Source organism: Opisthocomus hoazin, chromosome 1 (genome assembly GCF_030867145.1).
Source record: "Opisthocomus hoazin isolate bOpiHoa1 chromosome 1, bOpiHoa1.hap1, whole genome shotgun sequence".
NCBI lineage: Eukaryota > Metazoa > Chordata > Aves > Opisthocomiformes > Opisthocomidae > Opisthocomus > Opisthocomus hoazin.
In genome coordinates, this window is record NC_134414.1 from 97,321,512 (window position 1) to 97,341,178 (window position 19,667).

General features: G+C 37.3%; 1 protein-coding gene across 19 annotated transcripts in view; it reads right to left on the reverse strand.

Annotated features, from left to right (window-relative positions):
* Positions 1-19,667, reverse strand: part of DMD (dystrophin) — a 1,341,705-nt gene that overhangs the window by 364,385 nt on the left and 957,653 nt on the right. For all 19 annotated transcript variants that reach the window (XM_075430270.1, XM_075430262.1, XM_075430225.1 and 16 more), the window contains one exon: positions 18,524-18,632. In XM_075430270.1, coding sequence (XP_075286385.1) covers positions 18,524-18,632 — 109 coding nt within the window. The remainder of the gene's footprint in view (positions 1-18,523; positions 18,633-19,667) is intronic.

The window sequence follows — 19,667 nt, forward strand, 5'->3', positions numbered from 1 at the left end:
AAATTTCTATTCTCATCAGTATTGCAGATAAATTGAAGAAAATTTTCCAAACTGGGACTCTACAGTGCCTCCATAAGTAGACTCAGGGTGTTCAATAAGACTGCCTGGCATCTCTCAGCATCTCACCTATTTTGACCTTAGTATACACACAAGAGTTTGTCAATTAATATTTATTTATTTATTTTTCGTCTATTGGCAGCTGTTCCTGAAGAGGGTATTCCTAATCTTCTAATGTTCATGGTTTACTGCTCTGGATTTTGGCTCAGTTTTTTTTATTCCTTTGATGTAGTTCTTTTGCATCAAGAAACTTGAAATACTACTGAGACGACTGTAAGGTACTAGAAGAAGTGCACTGTCCAGTATAATGCTTTCTTTAAAAGCTGCGGGATGTGTTATCTACCTCTGCTGAGGATGGTAATAATCTGTTCCATTCTGACTGAGCAGTTAAAATATTTTGAGTTATCAAATAATTTATAACAACTACTTTTAGAAAGTGGTTGCACAGCATGTTTCTCTTCTGACATTTATCTCCCCTCGGAACAAAAATATCACTTGAGACAATACATCTGTCCCTTATTTCTTTCTTTCATGCTTGCACGGATACAACATGGTTCATTCAACAGAAGCGTATAAATTACTGATTAAAAATAATATAGAAATCTAAATCAACATTAATTGCACAATATGTAGCAACAGATCTCATTCTGAAACATTTTACCCAGAACTGCACTGACAGTTTCTGTGACTCAAAGTGGCTAGTTCGTTGGTTTGGGTTTTTTTTTCTCCCCCAGGACTATTAACTCATAAATGCAAAACTAGAATCAAATTATTTTTCAAATAACAGAGTAGAAAACTCTATCCTACTGCAACACATCAGAAATACAACTATGGACTTAATCTTTCAGCTTATTGAAAGGTTATATCAGTTCACTCCTGTGATATGATTAAGCACAAAACCAAAAAGAGTTAGAATTTAAGACTTTAAACCACACCAACCTGTAGCTTTTATGGTAACTTCTCATTAGCACTTTCTGCTGTTTGACAATGAAGGAAAGAACATAGAACAATAATAGGAGAAAAATAAAACACAAAAATAAATTATTTAACAAAAAGCTGAGAAACAATAACAATACTCTGAAGTAGGTGTGATTTTCAACTTGTTCTTGAACCTTGAAATACACTGGATTAAAGTCAAAAGTATATTGGCAATTTTGCATCTTGAAAATAATCTGTAATGATAAAATTTAATAGCGAAAATAATAGGAACATGAAATACAAATTCAAATATTAAATGCAGAAATAAGAAAAGCTGAATGAAGTCAGGTGCAGGAAAGCACATTTCCCCCCCTTTTTTATTCTGCATATTTCAGTGTTGCATTTCAAGAGAGGGTCAAACTAACAGTTCAGAACAAATCAAACTCCTTATTTAGGCACTGAACAGAAACAGAATCGACAGGAAGAACAACAACACTCGTAAAAGCGTCAAACCCCTTACAACACCTCCTTCCAAGACAGTCCTTAAGCAGAACTGACTCAGATCACAAGAATGTTCCTCACTATGCTTCCGAATGTTTCAGTAGTGTTTCAAGTTTTAATTAAGGTAACTGTGTCCACCAGGTCAAAGCTTTCTGACAAAAAAGAAATAACATAGTAACTGGATGTAGATTTTAATTCAGTTCACATGTCTAGCCTGGGGATTTAGTTCTATGGTTAGCAGTACCAATTAAGGCCTATGCCAGCCTTAAATCCTTTAGACAATGAATAACAATAACACACACCCACTAAACTTCATTTCTATTTTAGTCAAGGAAACCCAGCTGTGTCTTACTCACTCCACGGAAAACAGAGGAAGAATATGTGTACCCCGTGATATATGCACAGACAAAGTCACTCAATGAATTCGTTATTTCCACACAAGGAACACTGCCTTCTCTAGTGACAGACCAAATGAGCTCTCCCTCTGTGGGCAAAACAGTAGTTCACTGGTTTGGAGACGGCACGCCTGGCAGGTTTTGTTCATTTCATGGGAAGCCTCAGTGTCATCTTAACAGCACTTTACCCTTGTGAACTTGACTGAGAGCAACTTGACTCCACAACAGCACACAGTTGAAGATCTATATCTACCAAAGTGTATTTTTTCCTTTGATTTTTTTCTTATGCTGTGTCATTGCGGCCAATTTTCTACAGGGTTCGAGCATCCGTGCTCATACTCTTAAACTCCAAACAGGCTTCCCTGAGCGAGATCTGGGAAGATGGTTCTGAGACTGATTTATTCTTTAGACTTGTCCCAGTGATAAATGAATAGTCTCATTTCTCTCTGTCCTTCAAAGTTAAGGAAGTAAAGTTAAGAGTACACTGAGTTCTCACATGCTGTACAACCATTCCATGCAAAGTGCTCACTGCCAATAACACTTTTTGCAGAGGGGGTTACAGCTACATGCCAGGTACTCTGGGTCACAAAGGAGCTCTGAAAGAAAAGTAATAGAATTACAGTGGGCAACACAGTTCTGATTAAAATAACTAATATCAATTTATTACAAAAAAAAAGCCCACCAACTTTGAAATTTGAAATAAAGGATGGGGTTTTTCTGGTGATCTGAACTCAGAATAAAGTCTTTATGTTGGTCAAAAAATTATTGCTAAAAAAATTCCACCCACGGCTCTAAATGTGGAAAATATTCATCCTTAGAGCATCAAATCTCTAAGCTAATATTTTCTTAACATTCTAATCACTTTTTAAAGAGAAAAAACATGTTTTGAAGTGAGTTTTTTTCAGTTTATCATGGGACCTGATGAGACGCATCTGCGGGCCCTGAGGGACCTGGTGGATGAAGTTGCTAAGCCACTGTCCATCTTATTTGAGAAGTTATGGCAGTCCAGTAAAGTTCCCACCGACTGGAGAAGGGGCAACATCAACCCACTTTCAAAAAGAGTAAAAAGGAAGAGCCAGGGAACTACAGGCCAGTCAGTCTCACCTCTGTGCCCAGCAAGATCATGGAGCAGATCCTCATGGAAACTATGCTAAGACACGTGGAAAATAAGGAGGTGAATGGTGACAGCCAACATGGTTTCAACTAAGGGCAAGTTGTGCCTGACAGATTTGGTGGCCTTCTACAATGGGGTTACTGCATTGGTGGATATGGGAAGAGCAACTGCTGTCATCTAGCTGGACTCGAGCAAAGCATTTGACACTGTCCCACACGACAACCTTGTCTCTAAATTGGGGAGACATGGATTTGATGGATGGACCACTCCATGGACAAGAAATTGGTTGGATGGATGCACTCAAAGAGTTGCGGTCAATGGCTTGATATCCAAGTGGAGACCAGTGACGAGTGTTGTTCCTCAGAGGCTGGTATTGGGACTGGTGCTGGTTAACATCTTTGTTGGCAATATGGACACTGGGATTGATTGCACCCTCAGCAGGTTTGCCAATGACACCAAGCTGTGTGGTGCGGTGGACACTCTGGAGGGATGGGATGCCATCCAGAGGGACCAGGACAGGCTGGAGAGGTGGGTCCATATGAACCTCATGAGGTTCAACAAGACCAAGTGCAAGGTCCTGCACATGGGTTGGGGCAAACCCAAGCACAAATACAGGCTGGGCAGAGAACGGATTGAGAGCAACCTTGAGGAGAAGGACTTGGGGGTGCTGGCTGATGAGAAACTCAACATGACCCAGCAACGTGTGCTCGCAGCTCAGAAGGCCAACTGCATCCTGGGCTGCATCAAGGGAAACTTGGCCAGCAGGTCGAGCGAGATGATTCTGCCCCTCTACTCCACTCTGTTGAGACCCCACTTGCAGCCCTGTGTCCAGCTCTGGAGCCCTCAGCACAGGAAAGACATGGACCTGTTGGAGTGGGTCCAGAGGAGGGCCACAAAGATGATCTGAGGGCTGGAGCACCTCTGCTATGAGGAAAGGCTGAGAGGAGAGTTGGGGCTCTTCAGCCTTGAGAAGAGAAGGCTGCAGGGATATCTTAGATCAGCCTTCCAGTACCTGAAGGGGTCCTACAAGAAAGCTGGAGAAGGGCTTTTTACAAGGGCATGGAGTGACAAGACGAGGGCTAATGGTTTTAAAGTGAAAGAGGGTAGATTTAGATCAGATATAAGGAAGAAATTCTTTCCTGTGAAGGTGGTGAGGCACTAGAACAGGTTGCCCAGAGAAGCTGTGGATGCCCCCTCCCTGGGAGTGTTCAAGGTCAGGTTGGATAGGGCTTTGAGCAACCTGGTCTAGTGGAAGGTGTCTCTGCCTATGGCAGGGTGGTTGGAACTAGATGGTCTTTAAGGTCCCTTCCAACCTAAACTTTTCTGTGATTCTGTGAGAAATTTAAATAAAACACTAATGTCAGATTGACCAATCTCTGATTGTCTTAGCCTTGAATATTTAGTAAAAAAAATTCCTAGGAAAAATGACTTAGTAACTGTATCATGGATATTTCATAGATAGTAATTTTTATAGAATATAAATGGGTAACAGTTAGTACTTGATTTCATGAACAATTAGGAAACATTCACATTACATGTCATTGTCATCAATTTAAAATACAAGTTAAGTGCCTAGACTTCCTTTATATTCAAGAAGCTCTTAATGGTTCCTAACCAGTCATTATGGATTATATACAATTTAGATTAACACAGGTTAAAAAAGAAGTTGATCTTTTATGGGATTATTAGATAAGTTTAGATCTAAAATAGTCTATGCAGTGGGATGAAGAGACGTACCAGAACTAAAGACCCCATAATTCTTAGAGATTCAGAATAAAGTAGAAAGTGAAGGTTAAAATCTGTTAGGAGGAAAGGAAAAGATTTGCAAGTGAAAGTGTACTTCTATATTTGAAATATAGCCATAGAAGTTACAGTTTCTAATATGTTACTATTATTAGATTAATAAGTAGCATCATAACTTTAAATTAATAGTAGAAAGTTAAGTGTCAGCTTTCTCAGGCTTATCTTTCTCTGTCATAGGGGAGATCCAGTCGAATTTACTTGATGCCCTCCTTTCATATGTAGAAGCGTGACTAAGCTGTTTATTGCACGATGCATTTTTCCAAATTTCTCCAAACACAACAGGAAGATGTTTAGCTATGTCTTTCACTCAGTGTTAAGATCAGCTCTTGCTTTCAGAAACACTGGATTGCAATGGGAATAAGAACATATGTCACTGTCTGTTCAGAAAAATAGGTAGACTATATCAAACACTAAGAATTTCAGTGAGATAAGTCATACATATAGGTTTGCGTGCATCATAATGCAAATAATATGAAGGTGAAGTTAACTTAGTGCTGCTAAAAGTTAAGATTATGGCCTGTTGTTGAGAAGAGCTTCTGCAAATACTTTCTCTGTATGCAAGATACTTAAGAGTGAACTGTTCATGACTTATTCAACAAGAATACTGTCATCATAGGAGGCACTTCAAGACAATTTCCATGTACAGAAGTTGAGAGTTTTAAAAACTTCGCCTGTGTGGAACAGAATCAGGTTGGAGAATACTTCAGCAAACTGGACACACTTAAGTCCACAGGCCTTGATGGGATGCACCCATGAGTGCTGGGGGAGCTGGCAGATGCCATTGCAAGGCCACTATAAGCTTTCATGGATTATGGCAACTGGGAGAAATGCCTGAAGACTGGAGAAAAGCAAATGTCACTTCTATCTTCAAGCATGACAATAAGGAAGACCCAGGGAATAACAAACCAGTCAGCCTCACCTTGAACTCTGGGAAAATGATGGAGCAACTAATTCTGGGAACTATTTCTAGGTACATGAAGTACAAAAGGTGACCAAGAATAGTTAACATGGATTCACGAAGGGGAAGTTTGACCAAACTGATCACTTTCTACAAAGAAAGAGCTGTCCTGGTAGATGCAGGGAGAACAGTGGATATTGTCTGCCTTGACTTCAGTAAGGCTTTCAACACTGTCTCCCGTAGTATTTTTATAGAGAAGCTAAGAAGTATGGGTTGCATGAGCAAACAGTGAGGTGTATTGAAAACTGGCTGAATCACTGGGTTCACAGGGTGGTGATTAGCAGCACGAAGTCTAGTTGGAGGCCAGTAACCAGTGGTGTTTCCCAGGGGTCAATACTGTGTCCAATCCTATTTAATATCTTCCCTAAGGATCTGAATGATGGGATAGAGTGTACCCTCAGCAAGCCTGCAGATGACACAAAGCTGGGAGGAATGCCTGACACAGCAAGAGAGGGTTATGCTGTCATTCAAAAGGACCTCGACAGGCCGGAGAAATGGGCTGACAGGAATCTCATGAAGGTCAAAGGGAAGTGCAAAAAGTCCTGCACTTCAGGAGGAACAATCCCATGTACCAGCACAGGCTGGGGGCTAAGCATCTGGAAAACAGCTTTGCAGAAGAGGCACTGGGGAGTCCTGGTGGGCACCAAGTCGAACACAAGCCTGTAATGTGTCCTTGTGGCAAAAGCTAGCAGTAACTGGGGCTGCATTAGGAGTGTTGCCAACAGGTGGAGAGAGGTGATTCTCTACTCAGCACCTGGAACACTGTGTCCACTTCTCTTCCAACCTCAACCATTCTGCAGTCCTGTATAGCTATATACCCAGTTCCAAACATTGTCTAAAAGCCAAAATGGAAATAGTGTGAGGACAGAGAATATTTAGGGAACAAAGCAGCTAAAACTGAAGATAACACACAGAAATAATCCTAGAAAAGTGTATGTTAACATTTGGCTGCTCCACACGTGGTGCAAGAAGCTTTGAATCTGCAGTACCCTATCCTAGTGAGACTACGGCTCGAGCAGGGGCAGGTAGTATAAAACCAATTGAAGACTGTAATATATACCTGTAAACTGAGGCAGCATCAATAACTCTTCCTCTGCTTGCATCTATCGTTCTACACAAACCTTTCTGAAAGCTAAACTGCTCCAAAGTTCAGTCTCCTTTTAGTAGTATAGTGTTGTCATGGTATTACCTGTGAACCTTTCCGTAGGCAAAGTGCAACATGATTGATGGGCCCACTGAAAATTGAAAAGCAAAAGGCTAAGGTATGAATAGATCACTTTTAGTGAGTGTAAGAATTAAGCAGACACCAAAACTAGAGAAGGTATCAAAGAACCTTTTATATACTAGCTACATGGTGGTTCTAGATTAATTTTATAGCAGTATCACTGATTACAATACCAAGGATAATTTAACTACCAACATATACTTAAAAAGTTAAGTGAAAACAATATTCTGAAATTATATAGTGTTACCACTGGATACTCATTACAATATTGAAATAATGCGTTAAAAATAGTCTACATTGGGGGGGTCTGGAAGAAACCACAAAGCAAAGAAAAAAACCAAACCAGTACATTCAATGTAATGGTTAAAATTTAAAAATCTCCCTCTTCTATAAATAAACATTCTTGTTCATGTAAACTATATATAAAACATGATTGTGTTTGTTACTTTTTTCTGCTCAGTAAAGATTAGCTGAAGAACTACCTGCAATATTGCCACCAATAGATTTGCTACAGCAAAAATAATCACTTTTTTCATACTAGTGTTTTTGTTACAAACGTAGAAGTTGATTCAAGTGCTGAGATACTGGCACAATATAAACCGAAAGTATGGTAAGGCTACTATCTCTTATTTATTGTAATGAAATAAAAAATAATCAGAAATGTTTGTGTTTGGTCCCTGGATGTTCTATTGCCATTACTGATTTGAGTCTTCCTTCAGGCTCTCGTGGCATACGTTTTAAAAGGCAAAGAAGAAAAACTTCTTGAAGTAGGGAATTCAGACTGTCTCTATTAAAATGAACAGGTAATATCTAAAAATTATTATTTGTTATATTGGATGTGATTCAAATCCTCTGCTGCTAGTTTTAGTTTCTTATTTGATGTGTTCTTCCCTGTGGAAGATTTCACATTTCTGGCCAGAGCGGTTACAGAACCTCAGACTGCATATATTGGTTTGCACAAAATAAGGTGAAGTCAACTGTATATTAATGATCTGTATACTTACTGTGTAGATTATTACATGGAAATTTTTGACAAAAGACTTCTTTTCTTCATAAGGTAAAGACAAACTTTTGACTGAATTGCTATATATCTTCATTAATGGTGGCCTATTACAAATACTTTAATCTCTGATAAAGAGTTTTACGTTTGACAACGAAGAAAAGAGTTAAGAGCATTCAATGCATATTAGTTTTTATGTTTCAGGATGACACACGGGCTTTTTTCTTAATTAGTCATGAAACAAAGATTGCCTTTTCTCAAACATTTTAACATTTTTCTTGAGAACTTTGAAAGGAAGCCTTAAGAAGGCATTACATCAAGGCAGTCAGTCTTCTGGGGAACAGAAACGCTACAAACTTAACACGGGATCCCAAAGAAATCCATGATACTAACAATCAATTTAAAACTAATTTATCTGTAAAACATAGTAACAATCTGCACATGCAAAACTACAGTCAACGGAGCTGCTATTTGCCATATGAGGACTACTTATATGTTTGGGGTTTTAAGGATAAAATTACCTGGCTGGCTCTTAAAATTTTTGAACTAAAGGAAGTGTTGAGGAAAGTATTCCAGCCTGCTTAGGGATCTCTTCAAGTAGTAGAGAGAATCAACACAAGGAGTCTCTTTGGTAATATTAAGATGCTGTCAATAAGCAATTTTATCTTTTAGAAGTGTCTAATAACACTACTTTTTGCTTTTATTTACTTTCATATTTTAATAATGAAATAAAATTTCATGTTTGTATTAAATCCCTTCCCCCAAGTGTTTTCAGTAATTGATTCCTGCATCCCTAGTTAAGATTTCCAGTATCTAGAAACACACTCAATCATTTCTAGGCAGTTTGAAGAGTTTTAGTTCAAGGAGTTAAGGATTATTTTTTTAAAACAGCCTTATTTCTATTGTTGCTTTTTAAATGCAATATTATTTGTACCCCCACAGAAAGCATTTATTTTTTTCCAGAGGGTAGGAGTCTTATCGAGTAAGCAATTGTTCCAAAAGGTTTTCATGTAAATGAATGTTTCGTACTACAGCAGTCCTGGTGTTCCATCAAATTCTGTCACATACTTGCCTTATAAAAAACGTTGTGACAACATCTGTCACAAATGATGCAAGCACCTCTCAGTATTCCTTTTGTCACTAAAAGTAACAAGCTCCTTGATTTAGTATGCAGCTTTCAATTGGACGTCAATCTATATGACAACAATTTATATTTCCAGTGTACCGCTTTTGGCAAGTAACAGAATTTTGGCAGCTAGTACTTGCTATAAGGAAAAACACATATTGCCAGTAGGTCCAACTTCTACAGTCTCATGAAAATAATCTCTTCTAATTTTGTATGATCTACAAATTGATTTAACAGGTATAAATTGCTATCCCAGCCAGGAGGAACTCTGCAGAAAAAAAGTGTAAAAAATTGTACACAGATACACAATCCTCTCTTAAGAATATCAAAAAGACAGTGGAATTTCAGTTACCATGTATGTAAAAAAAAACCAAAATGATAACAGATTTGAAGAAGTTTTGAAATAATGAGTTCAGTTATTAGCTAATTTAACGGCATTACAGTATTAATGCAAACATTTCCATTCTACCCTTATTCTCAGAGGGAAAAATTCTGCAGAATTAAAAACAGTTGTTCAAAGCCAGCAGAGGCAACTTCATCACCGCTACTTTGTTTTTGATGAAGTACTTCCTCAAATCCCTGCAAGCATGTTCTGTTCATTCATCAGAAATGTTAAAACATCTTGCCTCATACTACTTTCTGAAACATTTGTCAAGCTTTCTCGTGAAGACACACATAATACTTACTTTTCAGGTCAAACTACCTCTATTGCTCTTCCAGCTATTTTACTTTGACCTTAAGAAAAACTGCCTTTGGGAACTTACATGTCATCTGACCACTGACCTCTTGTTGAAGAAAATAACATTAATGCAAACCTCTACCCGTGCATCTCCATCACTATGTTCCCTGCTGCTCCACACTGATACAAGCAAAACCAGCAGTCTCATACTTCAGTGACAAGCTTCACATAAACAGCAAGGTTAAAGAACTTTCTAGCTGGAGTGGAAGAGGTTTTCATTTGCCATTTTTTCCTCATTTTAGCATTCTGTAGTTTAAGAAACAAGTCTGTCTCTTTCATTCTCTCTTGCTCTCTGACTAGTGCAGAAATATTAGAAGCAGTTATGAGCTTTGTTCCTCGTTCTCTGTGGCCTCTGCTCTGCTCGTGCTCTGTGATCGCACTTGCTCATGCTCTTTGGTTGGCTCTTTCTCTGTAGAGCAGGCCTAACACTGTGGCAGCTCCAGTCACCACAGAAATATTAGGAAGGATGTCAAAGAGGCATTGCATTTCTCAGAATGGTATGACCAGGACGGCACTGAGCACTGCTCCTTTCAGAAGGAAAAGCCAGCTTGCTGTGCTCTTTTAAAAAGACAAGTCATCCAAGAACAGCACGTAGGTCAAGAGGACTGTATGCAGAAATACCTATCACTTTCTATTATTCTAGCAAATTAAAGAAAATTTCATATAATGTAGTTGCAAATAGACCTAATTACTATATAAAAGGAAACAGAAAAGAGAGAATACTGTTACTTGCAATCCCATGCTTTCTGAATAGTCAGATATTATAGTAATTCAGGTTACTGTAACAAAAAGAAGGGAGAGAGACACAGTAGGTTTAAAGCATGGGGAAAAAAAAAAGTGTGACAAAGCTAGAAACTGAGGTAGAAAAGCTGAAAAAGAGTATAAACTACCATTTTATTGTGGATACTTTTTTTGCTTTGGAACTCTAGCAAAAAATGAGAATGCCTTTTTCTATATCTTCCAGAAAGAACTAATTCAAATTCTTGGTTCGAATTCAAATACCTGATTCTGTCTATCTGTGTTTTAAAAATGATGTAATTGTGTTGTGGCCACATTTCCTGAAAATTACTACCATTGGATTTCTGCAGTGTGTGCTGAATATAGTTCTACAGAAAAATAAATATTAATTTAATTCCTTCCTGAGCCATGTTACATGAGCCGTGTAAAAAAGACCAACCATAACTATATCTTCGTATTGTACTCTCACCTGGTATAGTTTATCAATAATAGTCTGATGAATTCTACAGCTATGCTATCATTTACATTTCATGGGATTTAATCAAAATGAATGCTGTATATCCTGCTGCTACTAACTATTGATCAAGACATTAAATGCACAAAAACAAGCTGCAAAAGCCTGCTCCTCAGAAGAAAATACCAGATCGTATTTTAAAAATGGAATAGGTGAATGAGGTTCTTTGAGACTGATGATAGCATTAATCTTAATTTCATCATAAATCTTGACAGCTGCACTTTCAACAACTTGTTATAGAAGAAGTAGACCTAGATTTCATATTGTCTTTAGTAACAGCAAAACAGCCAACTCCTGTTTTCACTTTCTGATTTAGAATTCATCACAGGTATAATAAAAATTCTGAGTAGTAACTCAGAGTAAGTTTTATGTAATCAACTGGGCCCTGAAAAATCAAAGTAAAAGTCCACATTTCCTTTGTAAATTGCACTGTTGCACCTGTTTATTACAGATGCTTTCAAAGCGTAGCGTACTGTGAGACCCTCTGAAATAGGATGTTCACTATAAAGCTGTAATCTTCTTTCTTTTGATTTAAATTGTGCTTTTGTGGTTTAGGTATATTTTACATGTATTTTTCATCTGTCAGATAATCCAGAAACAAATTCTTACATCAAGATATGCTATAAACATCGAGATAGAAATTCTGAGAATCATAGAGATTTGCGTTTATAAACTTGCTTATTACGTTTTTATTCACACAGTTCTCAAGGCATAGTGTCAGCTTTTTATCTAGACTCTTTTCATTACTTCTCCCTGTTGGTGTTGCAGCACATGCTGTGAATGACCTCCAGAGATTCCTGAAGCTATACGCAGAGAAAATTGAATCTGAAAGCTTTATTAGACAAGTTTGTCTTCAGCTTGTGTCTGATGTCAGCTGTATTGAAAAACAGAACTGCTTGTGAAACTGGGTCCTGACCTTGAAAAATCTCCAATCAAATGGCAACAGATTCAGTTTTGTGCCATATTGCTAGATGTGGCACATGTTTAAGAAGTGAAAAAGCTTCTTAATGGAAATCAGATGGAATAATCCGGCAACTTCTTTCCTGAACACAATGGGGAAACTATATACATGGCAATGTACCCACCACAGGGTCATCGCAGGTTGGCATCTGTGAACCTCTTCGCTACAGAAGCCCATAAAGTAAAATGACTCAAAATTCAGAACTAAAATTATTTATATAAACCATTATTTATTCCTTCATCCAAAAACAACCAAAAGAAAAGGTAAAGACAACTATCTATTCCTTTACTATTCCACTTTATACAAGAGTGAGCAACCTTTGTTAGGTCAGCTGATTAAGAGCCTACTCTTACTGCTCTCCACTGATTCAAGAACTCAAGGTATTCTCTATGACATTTCCCTATTGCATTGATCCCCGTTCATTTTCTCTCTTGCATTTTCTTTCAGTAAAATTTTTCATAGAGTTAAACTGAATTACAGCTAACATTAAAAATAGACATTTCCTTTAAATTATAGATGCAGAAGAATCAGAAACTATACAATTCTGGACATGGCCATTACTGGAAATACTTCTCTCTATTTCAACTCTCATGCCAGTGGTCATCTTTTCTGGTGTCCTAAAATCAATGTTAACTAAAATGGACTACTGGGCGTAGTGTTGCCTTCTAATTCAGTGTAGAACTACTTGTCACAACAGATACATGCTGTGGATTTTTAGCTGTTCAACTCTATGGAGAATCATTCTGCAAAATTAAATATCTACCATGTCCCCATACAAGCATTTTAATAGCTGATAGCACAGTTCTTTTAAATGGTGAATGTCATGCACAATGTGTTTTTAAATATCAACACATTTTCACTAGTATTGAAAACAGTGTCGACACATACATTCCTAGATTGTTCAGTCTTCCCCAAGGAATTATTTTGAGTATTCTTGGTCTCAATTATGCTATGCCAGCTGCTATAAACAATACAGACACTCTAATAGCAGATTTGTACAGATTTCTTTGTTTTTAATTAACCCTCTGAATACACATATTGTTATCTTTTCAGGTGCACATAATGAAATGCACAAAGATATTTAAGAGTAGCATTTGGAACTTCTGAGAAATCTAGCTCTGAACTACAGCATATGTGTTCACTCAAATCCTGTGCATGATAGATAAACACTGACTGCTTCAGAGCACATTAGCTATGAAATACTACAAAAAAGAAAATAGTATCTATCGTGCATTTTTGCCCAAAGCTAGTTGTTGTCATTTTGCTCCTTACATTTTTGTCATTGTCTCTCGAATATCTCTTAAAAAAAAATAGTTTGTTAGTTTTTCAAGAGGCAGTGGGACATTATATGATCCCGCTCTGAAATCCATGGAATGAATATATTTCAACAGTCATAGTTTCAAAAACAAAAAATTCTTCATCCTCACTGAAAATACTAAAACACATTATCATATCAGAGATTTAATAGGGCAGTCCTCATAATGCAGAATACTGCTATGACCAATCTGTACATCTCTCTATCTTAGAACTAACCAGTATAGAATAATAGATCACTCAACTATACATTTAATATGAAAACAAAAGAAAATTCCAGATGTATGAAATACAGATACTAGCACTACAGAACTTTCAGCTTCTGAGATCATCGGATTTTAGTTTTAAAACTTGTTCTATTTCATCAAGGTATGTATTTTCACATACATGCATTTTTTTGCTGTTAGTTTTCCTCAAAATCCTACAGTCTCGGGAACTGTATGCTTTTAGTAGCATCAGTACATGTTTCTTATGTTACATTACATTCTAAGCAGTGCATATGGATTTCAGCTGTATTAAGGCACAGCAGTACATATACTCAGGGATTAACATTAGTGGCTTTTTTCAAGAACAGTTTTGTAAGATTTTATAAGCCCAGAACAAAGCAGCATGCCTAGTCCAATTGTGGACTTGTTTCATGGAGAAATAAGAGGCAAACTAAACTTTCCCACACGGAAGGAGACATACCTTAGGATGCATTCCTTCAATTAAAATATCAAAGGACAAGCAAATGAAATTCTGTTGTCACTATTTTCCCCAGATTCACAAATATCATTCTTTCAATTCAAACCCCAAAACTCAAGGTATTATAAACTCTGGCAGTGACTGCTGTGAATCTTTTTTCTATGCCCTAGCTGAATATATAAGCTAATAAGCGATGAGTTCTGTTTTGGTTGAATCAGCTGGTGTAGTTCTGCAGCTCACAATCCTTGTGTTAGAATTTGCTTCTAATGGACTCGGCTGGACACATCACTCCTCTCCCATTCCCCCTTATTCATTCTAAATCCTGAAAAGCCTTCTTCCTCTGTACATAGAAGCCCAGTCTGTGACTCCGTGCCTGCAGTCTCTAACTCCTACTCCCAAAGCCGATTATACTGAAAGCACAGAACACCTTTGATTGTATGTGTTCAAAGAAAGATACCTAAAGCTGATGGCTAGCGTTACAAGTTCTGGTGATACTGTATAAGCTTTCTTCAAATTCTTTGTATTAAATATACAATACCTAACAATGCATATAAAGCCTTTCTGTCAAATGCATCTATTACTTTGCTACAATTTGTAAGAAAAAAAAAGCAATTATTTTTTCTTTATCTTTTTTTAGACCTGGCTCAAACAATGCTCCAAAATAAGACTGCTAACTAGTAAAGTTTAAAGGGACAAATTCTACTTAATTTCAGAAGTAATTTCACCATTGTAATTGATACTAACTCTTGCTCTACTTCTTTCTTCATTTGATAGTCATACATATTTCTGTTTCACTTGAGTAGGCATTTCATCCAAAAAGACAGAAACTTGCGTAAAAATTCAGGGGAAAAATGAAATTGATTGTACACAAAGTACTGCTCACTGAGTAAGTTAAACAAGCTGCGAGAGTACCGATATAACACACTGATCACAGTTTTGTTACCTGTACATGCAAAATGTAAAATAGTTGACAAAGTATTTTTAACTGTATTCATCCGCAGTTATTTTTAAAGTTTCACTAATATCCAAGTATATCATGATTGAAAATAAATACATATCCTTTTTAAGAAACTGCATTTTCAAGTATAGCTCCAAATTAAAGTGGCCAAATTTTTTCCATAAAGTCTTACTTGAATGAAGGCAAATAATGGAAAATGTCTCCCGCAGGACCAAAGTCAGGAATGCCTCCCACCCCAGAAAGTATTCATACAGGTTTACAAAGCTCTCTATAGCTTTACCTAACTTCTTAAGTAAATACAGTGGTAGCACTTCAGTACAAAATAAGTCATATGAATACTATCGACACTATTAAAATCTGTCCCTTCTGTAAAGTGACATTCCAAAACTGCATTTTTCTCTGCTTAAAATGTTTGCAAACTGTTGGCTAAGCAATACATCAAGGTATTTGTACAGGGACATTCACACAATCTCATGTTATCATGTCAAGTACAGATAGCAAGTATGATTTCCTTCCTGAATCATCTTGTCTTGGAAGTCAATCTTTGCTAAAGTTTTAGACATACCCTTCAGCTAAGTGCATTTTCTGAGCTGGAAAAGTAGTTCTTGATCATTATGCCTGAGGGCACACTGGATTGGTGGGGTATTAAGGACTTTTTTTTAGTACTTCTTCTGCTGAAGAAACTATGATACACAGACCAAGAAATAATTATAAACAGGGTCCTTTACCTCTGTACCAGCCACCAGATGGTATATTTAGTAAGACCCTCTGGCTGAGATCTTGTAGTCAGACTAGACCAAATGATAGCTGACAGGGCAGTAGAGGTTAGCCAATTACATCTTCATTCCCTGGTCTCAAACACAGATGTCAACATTATTGAATTGTGATGTCCTCAAAAGTCCCAACAGAATTAAGAAGTGAATAATTATCAACAGGAGATGCTGCCGTTGCTCCACAGAGTCCCTCCAAAGTAATATTGTGCATCTTTCTTTAAAAATGACCTTTAATGAGATTGTTTAGATTTTGGGATGCTTGGTTAAAGCTAGCTCTCCCATAGCCTGTTTAAGTCTCTATGCACATCAACACATGGTTCATAAGAATCAGCAGCACAAGTAAATCCATAAAAATATCTATAGTGCAAGTGGTTAAAATAACTACTGAACTTCCAGCACAGCATAACAAAAATCATGACATTCAATCTCTTCACTCCCCCATTTTTTTTTAACTGAATACAAAAATACTTTAGTAACATATACTACTTTCTATCTTTGCAGAAACCTCCTGTCTCAGCCTAGAGAAGAGAAGGCTCAGGAGGATCATATCCACGTGTATAAATATCTGACTGGTGGAGTAAGAAGACAGAGTCAGACTCTCTTTAGTGATGCCCAGTACAGGCTGAGAAGCATCATGCAAAACTTGAAATATTAGAAATTCTATTTAAATAGAAAAATAAACTTTTTTTACTGTGAGAGTGGTTCAGCACTGGAACAGGTTGCCTGAATAGGTTATAGTCTCCACCCTTGGAGATATTCAAAACCTGACTGGACATGACCCTCAGCAACCTGTGTTAATTGACTGTGTTTTGAGCAAGAGGAATAGATGTCTGCCCAGGTCCCTTCTGAACTCTGCAGTTCTGTGGTGATAAATCTATAATGATGTGATTGCAGTAAACTGACTCAAATAAAGAAAAATTATGAATTAGCTTTACAAGCACAGGTTCAAATTTTAAGTGCTCTTGGCAATAGAAAGGAAATCAATCTTACTTCCTGCTTAGTCCTTTATAGAACACTAGTGCTTTCATTTTCTGCATGTAGAATTGCATCTGCTGAGTCTCAGAAATAATAGGCAGAGCCTACATGTAAATGAATAATTTTGCAGTTCTTCAGCTAAAGATGAGTTAATACAGGAATCTATTGCACTACTACTCTGTGTTCTCTCTCTTGTTCCATTATTGTCATTTCCTTTGTGACAGCAAATACACAACCACCAACATTCCCTCCCTCTAGAATCTGACATAACCTACTGACATGCAAAACTGACACAGCAAATTTAGTGACCCAGCACAGCAAAAAATGGTTACACATCTCCTTCAGTTCCCCCATGTCATTACATGAATTTCTATAGCATGCCTTAGAACAAAATCTTATAAAGCAAGGGTAGTGTTGTACTACAAGTTTTAAAAAATACTAGTGGTATTTACCCCTTTTAAGAAAATTTAAATGATTGTCACTGGAATCACACCAGTTCTAAATTACTAAAACTAAATGACAGTTCCTATTTAGTAAGATTGAACGTGTCATAAACAAGACTTCCGATTTGCTTGAATTGATAGATGCTATTCTGACAGAAGTTGGACTGTCTTCTGGTACTGAATATTCTGGATTCTGTCTATATGGTGCAATTTTTACTTCTCTGTAAAAAGATTTTTCTGCTTTGCTGTCCTAGACAGCCACTAGCAGAAAGTAGAGAATTCTCCAATTTCAGCTTTTCTTGTATGCTACCCATTAAAACATGGTAAAAGCAAGACGGATTAACATCTTACAAACAAATCCCAGCTGTATCATAGCCAGAGCTACAAGCAATCTGACAGGGTGGGAAAAAATTTCTTTCTGCTCCCACATCTGATGAGCAGCTTTCCAAATTCTACGGGTGAGTAATATTCTTCAACCAAGCAACTGAGACAGTTCAATATCAACTAAAGAATCTTAGAGACTTTAGAAACTCAGACTTAACCCAGTGCTTTCATTACGTATTTCTTTTCCACCTATGCTTAATCACTACATTTCAAAGGAAAGCAGTGGGAAATAAAATCCATTTATCAAGGAGATAAAAACAAGTTTGTAATCTTTGTAGGGAACCAGCAGGTGCAAAGAAATATGAGAAGAATCTAATATAAATATTGTCCAAATAATTTAAATTAAAAGGAGATCAAGTCTCTTGTTGTGGATTCATGAACTCAAGACACCCAGAGATGTATATCACAGACTTCATGTTTAACTGCAGAACTACTCTTACTGTGTTGTCATACAACCTTTTCTACGAATACACAAGTTTTGTCTTGAAAGCCTCAGTTCATTGCTCTGTCATAAAAAGTAATTTCAGAACTTCATTCTGTGATGAGTTTACATCCACTTTACCTGTAACATTATCTTTTAATTTAAATAATTCTTCTGCTTTCATAGTATTTCCTCCATGAATATATGCAGAAAGTCAAAATCTCATCTAGTCTCTTCACAGAATAAAGAAACAAGACTTTGAAATTGTAATAATTTTAAAAAACATGCTGCAATCTTTTCATCAAATCCATAATCTAATTTGCCTTGTGAGATACGTTCCACAAAATAGAAAGGAAGTGATAAAAAAAACAAGTTGGAAGCCACACTAGCATACTTCCTGTTCATAAGATAAAGCTGAAATTTGTAAGGACACAGAATTAATTTAGACAGTCTCCAGCCATTTCCATTTTAACTGTGTGATTTTCAATTCATTTCAAAAGATGTATATACTGAAGCACTTACAGACACCTGAAGAGAAAAAGTCAAAAGCTCCTAATGCTTGCTTTTCCTTTAGTTGTTGAATTAAGTGGTTTATTGCCTTCCAGTCAGCATTCACTTCTTCTAATTTTTTCTAGAATAGAAAAAAAATATATATTAAATTTATAATACATAAAATAATGTAAATATATGTAAAATAAACGAATTTAACTTTTTTTTCCTCCATCAGATGAAGCAACTGAATTAAAAAAAAAAAGAAAATAACAGAAAGGTAGGAACAGCAATTAATTTTCACAAATAGGAGAAAGGGATGAGTAAAATCCTTCCCAGCTGGGCTGCAAAAGACCTTCATGGTGTCAGGGTCCTGAAACCATCTTTCCTCCTCAAAGTTTGACTGCTGAAGCTCCGGGCAAACACAGAGCCAGTGCTGTTGCCTGACTCTGACAGCAAATTGACTTCCTGGACCATCCTCAGCCCGTTCCCATCTCCATGGCCGTGCCCAGCCACCCAGGGCTGTGTTTGGCTCCAGTTCCCCTCACCGGGCCTGTTCCTGACCCCAAACCAGGGGCAGCCCTCCGGCCTGCCCTGCTCCTCCGCTGGGGGCGGCAGGAGGGGCTCTGTCTGGTGAGACCCTGTCCCACAGCCCAGCAGGGACTCCCTCCACTCTCTGCTCCCAGGGAGCACTGGCCTGCCCCGCTCGACAGGGCTCTGTACCTTTTTAGGGTGCATAGGATGACTTCTTCTTTAATATACTGTATAGAGGTGGGGCTTTTTATCACCATGAACCAGAGATGCTCATTTTTTAAATTAAAATAAAAAAGGCAAATTATGTATTAAAAAACACTGGTCAGTAAAACCTCTTTAATTTGTACTATCAAATGGAGAACACATTCTTCCACCTATTAAAAAAATAAAAAAAAAGTCAAAAGAAAGTCTTAGGAGTCTTCAGGGAGTCACAAACTTCAGTGTGTGAGCATGCAGTCCTGACCTGTAATGGCTAAGCTTACTTTTAAAGAAAACCTAAATGAAAGTCTGCAGTGTGAATTACATCAGAGGCATTTAGACTTGAAATCTTGTTTCTACCCCTCTTTCTTCCTTGCTGTAAGGACTGTAAAGAAGAAAGAGGGAAGAAGCATTACTTATTCTATGCTGGCATCTCTAAACTCTC